This window comes from Rousettus aegyptiacus, unplaced genomic scaffold, assembly GCF_014176215.1.
Source record: "Rousettus aegyptiacus isolate mRouAeg1 unplaced genomic scaffold, mRouAeg1.p scaffold_m13_p_5, whole genome shotgun sequence".
Taxonomy (NCBI): Eukaryota; Metazoa; Chordata; class Mammalia; order Chiroptera; family Pteropodidae; genus Rousettus; species Rousettus aegyptiacus.
Window position 1 is genome coordinate 14,381,440 of NW_023416308.1, and position 7,371 is coordinate 14,388,810.

Below are 7,371 nucleotides of genomic sequence, written 5' to 3' on the forward strand. Positions count from 1 at the left end.
CAGTCCTGGAAGGAGCTGTGTCGCTGGCTCCGCTCGCCTGGGTGTCAGGTGGAAGAAACGAGAAGTCCAGTGTAAAACCCGGAGTTGATGGAGCCCGTGCCCTCTGCAGAGCCGAGGCCGGTTAGAGGGTCCTGGATGCCACCAAATGTCCTGGACACATGGGCTGCATGACCATGTCTGTAAAAGCATGCGTGTGTATTATGTGTGCGCGTGCGAGTTCGTGTTAGTGAGAATATGAGTGTGCAAGTGAGCGTGTGTGTCCTCAGATCCCAGCAGCGTGTCACCTCCTAGGGCAATATTCTTCTGGGTCTCAGGTCCCATTCTCAGCACTCAGGAGGGTGAGTCAGTTCAGACACATGTTCAGGAGCAAACACAGAATTGGATTTTAAACCTCCCACGGCCACTCTGACAGTGCTCGGTGTGGGGTCAGTGGCAGGCTGGATTGTAACGCATCAAAAAAGAGCAGAGCTGGCCACTGTCTGCCAGGGGCCTCAAACAAAGCCGGGACCCCCATGGTGAGGTTAGAAGGCAGGAGGAACCTGGGGATAGTGTATCGGTGAGTGACCGAGCTCCAGGAACTGAGTCCTGCAGTGAGAGGGACAGTGAGGGATGCAGGAATAAAAAACCACACAGTTTCTCAATGAGGTAGGCGGATAGAAGACCATAAGGAAATAGGGATGCTGGGGGCCGTGAGGGTAGGAGATTTCCAGAAAAGCCTGGAGCCGTGGAAGGCATGTGAATGGCAAGATTGGGGATACAGGCAAAAGAGCTCAGGCTCTCTCCGGGAGGTTGTGGGGACCAAGGGGAGTGGCCCTAGGGGGTGGACAGGGACCGCACAGAACAGTGAGATGAGGGGAGGTGCGAATGTGCGCTGTCCTGGGAGTGCTGCCAAGATCTCCTATTCTGGAACATTCTCTGGGTGGTTCTGCGTTAAGCGAAACTCCTCCTCAGGGAAATATGAGGACATCTTCCACTAGTCCTTTTACTACAGAGACATGAGAATTGTATCACTTAGGGAGGTAGAGATCAGGACAAAAATGCATAAACCAAGAATGAGCAGAGAGCAGGATGTCTGATTGACAATGAGCACATTTTATTGAGAGCTGACGGGGTGCAGAGACGAGGCCGACTAAGGATTGGGAGGGGGATCCCCCGGGCGTCCTTCTGCTCCAGCGCCCGTGAGGGGTAGGGGGAGGGTCCTAGGAACACTGCGAGGGGGCGAGCGTCTTCTCCACGGTGCTCCCCTCGTGCGTGACCAGGCAGCTGTAGCTGCTCTTAGATTTCCAGCTTTCAGGCGTCAGGCTCAGGTAGCTGCTGGCCGCGTACTTGTTGTTGCTCTGTTTCGAGGGCTTGGTGGTCTCCACGCCCTGGGTGACGGTGCTGCCGTCTGCCTTCCAGGCCACCGTCACAGCGCCGGGGTAGAAGTCATTGATGAGACACACCAGTGTGGCCTTGTTGGCGCTGAGCTCCTCAGAGGAGGGCGGGAAGAGAGTGACCGAGGGCCCGGCCTTGGGCTGACCTGTGGGTGGGGGAGGGGCAGGAGGTCAGAGGTCTGGTCTGCACTGTGGGAGCTGCCGACCTGAGTCTTGATGTGGGTTCAGCTCCCCCAGGTCCAGACTGAGGGCCCCAGTCTGCCCATCGCTCCACTTTGCTCATGTCTGGGATGAGAGGTGACAGTCACCTGCTGTTGGAGAACCTCAGTGCCTGACCCTTGGAAGCTCTGGGCCCCTCATGGCCCCTCGTTTCTCCCTCAGACTCACAGTCCTCCTGACCAACTGTGGCACCTCTGCTGCCCTGGTACTGGCCGGCCTCACCTAGACACCTCGACTTACCAGAGGACTCTGTCTGTCAAACAGGACTCTGTGTGTCCTGGCCTTACGCTCTCCTCTTTCGGGAAGGGAGATACTTGCTCACAGTCCCCCTCACCCCACTGTTGCAGCCCCGATCCCTTCCCCACGACCACACTCCAGGGCTGTCAGCACCACATCTGGATCCCGGGGAGTCTGCGAGGCTGCCCCTGGGAGGTGGCCGTTCTGGACTTAGTCTAAGTCTGTGTAGTTTCTGAACCCTTTCCTGATCCTGTGATTTATCCTGGGGGAATCTCTCCGTCCTACGACATCAGCGTGCCTGTCAAGGCCTGTCCTTGTCACTTGTCTCGAAAAAGTTCCCCGGAACCAGATTCCATTCTAAGAAATCTCTTACAGCGGTGACAGGAGTGGGGCCACCTCTGGGCCCTGAGTGTCCTGACACACGTCCTGTCTAAGACGTCCCGTACCCTGCGGTCATCTCATCGGGATTCCTCTCTCCGTCTTAGTGCACCTCGCCTTGCTTCCTTCTCATCCTCTTCATGTCCCCAACATAAAGTTCCTCTCACTATCGCTGTGTTAGCTACAAACTACCATCCAGAAAAGACAGAGCCCAAGATTCACACACACATGTCTAGTTCAGCAGATCTCAGCCTACTTCGCATATACCCTGGCTTTGGTTCAGCAGCCAGAGCCACCCACTCCCACGGTCCTACAGCCCCTCCATTCTCCCAGGACCCCAGGACTTGGAGACCCTGAGCCAGTTGGACATCCTAGAGCCCAGAGGTGAATGTCCCCTGGAGAGGGAGATCTGGGTAACAGTGAGTAGTGGCAGGAGGAGTCCCTGGGATTCTCCTATCCTGTGCCCCCAAGAGGCTTCAGAAGCAAAACAGGATACAGGATACAGAGATGGACAGACACAAAATGTGAACGTACAGAAACCAGAGCCATTCAGACTGCAGTCCTAGACTGGACGACACGGAGAGGAAAATTGACCCAAACCTCAGTGTGGACACCAAGGAGGAGGGCAAGGGGGAGACTCACCTGAGACGGTCAGCTGGGTCCCTCCGCCGAACACAGCACACAGTGACACAGCCTCGAACACAAACCTTTTCCAGTCTCTTCAGCCCCTGCCTAGGCCCACCTGCAGCTGCACTGGAGGCCCAAAGTCCAGCCTCCTTGTCACGGGTGGTGATCGGGCAGATGGCTGGGTAAGAGGTGGTGGCCCTGAGGAAGGAATTTCAGTGCCATGCAGTTTTAGGATTTTACATGTCCTTGGTCATGGGATCACATTGGAGACAATGTGCTGATATCGAATATGAATTTACACCTAATTTCATCCTTACATAGTATCTGTTCCATGGCCGAGTTCAATTCATGTTGTCATTGTGAAATTGGTGAATCCGTCCTCTTAACCACAGAAATGATGGTGTCGGGATCCCTTTGTAGACCTGTGAATTGAGGGTGGTCCTGGAAGCCACCACATTCCCAGCAGAAGAGATGGGGCAGGGTGACGGGGTGGGGATGTGGAGTGCGCATGGGAGAAGAATCGCGTTTCCCCTCAGGACCCAGACCCTTCTGCACTGTCCTGAGCTCCAGTGTCTCTGCCCTGTGGGGCCAGACTCAAGGTCCAATGGGATGGTCACTTTTGGTCACACTTCTGTGCCTCGTGTTGGCATCTGCCTCATTGCCTGGGTGCGTGGATGAATTCCAGCAGGAAGGCCCCAGTCACGGCCCTACGAAGATAGGGAGGCGATCGCTGCTCCCAGCACCTCTTTTCTATGAGTTTCCACTGTGTGTCTGTTGTCCCCTTACAATTATTCTGAATCACTCATGTCCCCGTTCATTAATGTCGCTGGGACAGGGTGAACTCACAACCTGTGACATACGTTGCCCACTGGAACTGAACCTGCATGCTGTGATTAGGGCCCCAACACCCCAAACCTCAGCCTGCATTCCAGTTTCTGAATGTCACCTGCAGAGCTCATGCAGGAGACACGCAGGCCTGGCCTCCCCCTCTCTGTGACACAGCGTCCTGCTCCGTAAGCACTCTCCGTTCTGTCTCCATCTGCCGGCTGCTCCTGGCCAGATCCTGCTGCGAACTTCCTCAGGCCTCCCGGTCTCACTCTTAGCCTGGGCATGAACGTCCCTGCCCTTTCGCTCGTCAGGGGTCACACAGGACCTGAGGACTGCAATGACTGGCTGTTGTGTCTGTGTGTCTACCCAAGGTCCCCACCTCAGTACCTCCTACCCCATCTCTTCCAGAACACTCTAGAGAAATGCCTACCATGGCCATATTTGTGAATAGATGTGTGTCTTCATGAATATTCTCTTTTTGAGTTTACATTCACGTGTATTCATACCTGTGTGTGTGTGTGTGTGTGTGTGTGTGTGTGTTAGCACAGAATTTACTCATAAGTAGGTGAATTGGTTTATAGGCTAGTGAAGGCCCTTTCTTAGAATCTGATGCTTGATTTTGACACGTAGGCCACGAGCAGGTCATCCTACAACAAGCGGATAGTAGGTCTTGTGGTGGAGTCAGTGGCGGGTGGCGTGAAGGGCGTGGAGAGAATTGACAAAGCTGTGACACCTGGGAGACACATTTATCAGGAGGCTCCCCAAGCAGGAGTGTGGAGTGAATGACCATGGTCCATAGACTGAGGTCCTGTCGTTTGTGTGACAGTGAGGGCTTGAAGGACCTAGCATAGAGCTGTTTCCTGGGGGAGGTAGGAGAAGGTGGGGACCTAACAAAGAAATGAGGCTCTAGACTGTGGGGTGGGATTTTCTAGATTATCCAGGAAGTGGCGAAGGCATGGGATTGAGGAATCTGGAGGGGTGGGGAGCTCGGGCTCTCTCCTGTGGGCCATGGGGACCAAGGAAAGTGGGTCTTAGGGGTGGACAGGGACCACACAAAAACGGGGAGATGGGGGAAGGTGAGAACGTGGGCTGTCTTGGGTTGAGCTGCCAGGGTTCCCTGTTCTGAAACATCCTCTGGGCAATCGCGGTTGAGAGTGAAACTTCCCCTCAGAAAAGCAGGGTGACTCCTTTCCCACAGGGCCAGGAGGGTTGTAAAGCCAGAAATGGTGGAGTCAGGACATAAATTCATAAACCAAGAATGAGCAAACCATGATGTCTGATTGACAATGAGTACATTTTATTGAGAGAAGATGGGGTGCAGGGACGAGGTTGACTGGGGGTTGGGAGGGGGATCCTCCCGGGTGTCCTTCTGCTCCAGCCCCCGTGAGGGGAGTGCGGAGGGTCCTAGGAACACTGCGAGGGGGCGAGCGTCTTCTCCACGGTGCTCCCCTCGTGCGTGACCAGGCAGCTGTAGCTGCTCTTAGATTTCCAGCTCTCAGGCGTCAGGCTCAGGTAGCTGCTGGCCGCGTACTTGTTGTTGCTCTGTTTCGAGGGCTTGGTGGTCTCCACGCCCTGGGTGACGGAGCTGCCGTCTGCCTTCCAGGCCACCGTCACAGAGCCGGGGTAGAAGTCATTGATGAGACACACCAGTGTGGCCTTGTTGGCGCTGAGCTCCTCAGAGGAGGGCGGGAACAGAGTGACCGAGGGCCCGGCCTTGGGCTGACCTGTGGGGTGGGGGTGGGGCAAGAGGTCAGAGGTCGGGTCTGCACTATGGGAGCTGCTGACTTGAGTCCTGATGTGGGTCCAGCTCCCCCAGTTCCAGGCTGAGGGCCCCAGTCTGCCCATCGCTCCTCTTTGCTCAGGTCTGGGATGAGAGGTGACAGTCACCTCCTGTTGGAGAATCTCAGTGCCTGACTCTTGGCAGCTCTGGGCATCTCTTGGCCTCTCGTTTCTCCCTCAGGTTCACAGTCCTTCTGACCGACTGCAGCACCGGCTGGCCTCACCATGACACCTCATCTTTCCTGAGGACTCTGTCTGTCCTGGGGCAGCTGTCAGTCCCAGATCTGCCCTATGGTTCCTCTCCCCAGTGTCCTCAAAACAGGGCATCTGATCGTCCTTGCTTTATGTTCTCCTCCCTTTTGGGAAGGCAGTTTCCTGCTTAGAGTCCCCTTGACACCATCGTTGTAGCCCCCGATCTACCTCCACAACCACACTCCAAGGCTGTCAGCACCGCGGCTGGATTCTAGGGTGTCTACGAGAGTGTCCCTGGGAGGTGGCTGTTCTGGTCTTACTGTGGTTCTGTGTGTGTTCTGAGGGCTCTTCTGGTCCTGTGATTTATCCTAGGACATCTGTGTGCTTGTCAAGTCCTGTTCTTGTCACCTATCCTTAAAAGGTCTCTAGCGTGAGCTCTGTTCTGAGGTCCCTTCTGAAGTGGTTTTAGGTGTGGGGCAACCTCTGGGGCCTGAGTGTCCCGACACGTGTCCTGTTTAAGAAGTCCTGCCTGTCTTGGAGCATGGGCAAAAACCCGGTACCCTGAGGTCATCTCATCAGAATTCCTTGTCTACCTCGTCTTGCTTTCTCCTTGTCATCACCATGTCTCCGAGATAAAGTCCCACTCTATATTGCAGCACGAGCTCCAACCTACTACCCAGAAAGGACAGAGCCCAAGATTGACGCACATACATGTCCAGTTCAGCAGATCTCAGCCTGCTTCCCACATCCCCTGGCCTTGGTGCAGCAGCCAGAGCCACCCACTCCCACGGTCCTACGGCCCCTCCATTCTCCCGGTACCCCAGGGCTCAGAGACCCTGAGGCAGCCAAAGATCCTAGAGTCCAGAGGTGAAGTCCCCTGGAGAGGGAGATCTGGGTCACAGTGAGTAGTGGCAGGAGGAGTCCCTGGGATTCTCCTATCCTGTGCCCCCAAGAGACTTCAGAAGCAAAACAGGATACAGGATACAGAGATGGACAGACACAAAATGTGAACGTACAGAAACCAGAGCCATTCAGACCGCAGTACTAGACCGGACGACAAGAAGAGGAAAATTGACCCAAACCTTAGCGTGGACACCAAGGAGGAGGGCAAGGGGGAGACTCACCTGAGACGGTCAGCTGGGTCCCTCCGCCGAACACAGCACACAGTGACACAGCCTCGAACACAAACCTTTTCCAGTCTCTTCAGCCCCTGCCCAGGCCCACCTGCAGCTGCACTGGAGGCCCAAAGTCCAGCCTCCTTGTCACGGGTGGTGATCGGGCAGATGGCTGGGTAAGAAGTGCTGACCTTAGGAAGGAATATCAATTCCAGATGGTGTTAGAGAGGATGTGCTGATACTGAATAAGAATTTTTAAATTTCATTCTTGTGCAAGATCTGTGCCATGGCTCAGCCTTTGTTCTTTGTCTTGGTGAAATTGGCGAGCAGGTCTGGTTACCACAGAGATGATGAAGCTGGGAACGTTTTTTCAGGCCTGGGAATTGTGGGTGGTCTTGGAAGCCACCACATCCCCAGCAGATGAGATGGAGTAGGGTTCAAGGTGGAGATGGGAAGTGTGGGTTGAAGGAATCACGTTTCTCCTCAGGACTCGGACCCTTCTGCACCGTCCTGAGCTCCAGCATCTCTGCCCTAGGCTGGGCCAGATTGAAGGTGCTGTGGGATGGTAAGTTTTGGTCCTCCTCCGTGCTCATGTTGGCATCTGCCTCATTGCCTGGGTGCAT

At 55.1% G+C, this 7,371-nt stretch overlaps 2 gene segments (V, D, J or C); both read right to left on the reverse strand.

The window, feature by feature from the left end:
* Positions 1-1,071: 1,071 nt before the first annotated feature.
* LOC107506331 lies at positions 1,072-3,720 on the reverse strand. The segment is given in 3 exon segments: positions 1,072-1,519; positions 2,850-2,914; positions 3,695-3,720. Coding segments are annotated over 3 exon segments (411 nt in total).
* LOC107506332 lies at positions 1,072-7,371 on the reverse strand. The segment is given in 4 exon segments: positions 1,072-1,161; positions 5,029-5,386; positions 6,758-6,832; positions 7,224-7,371. Coding segments are annotated over 3 exon segments (543 nt in total).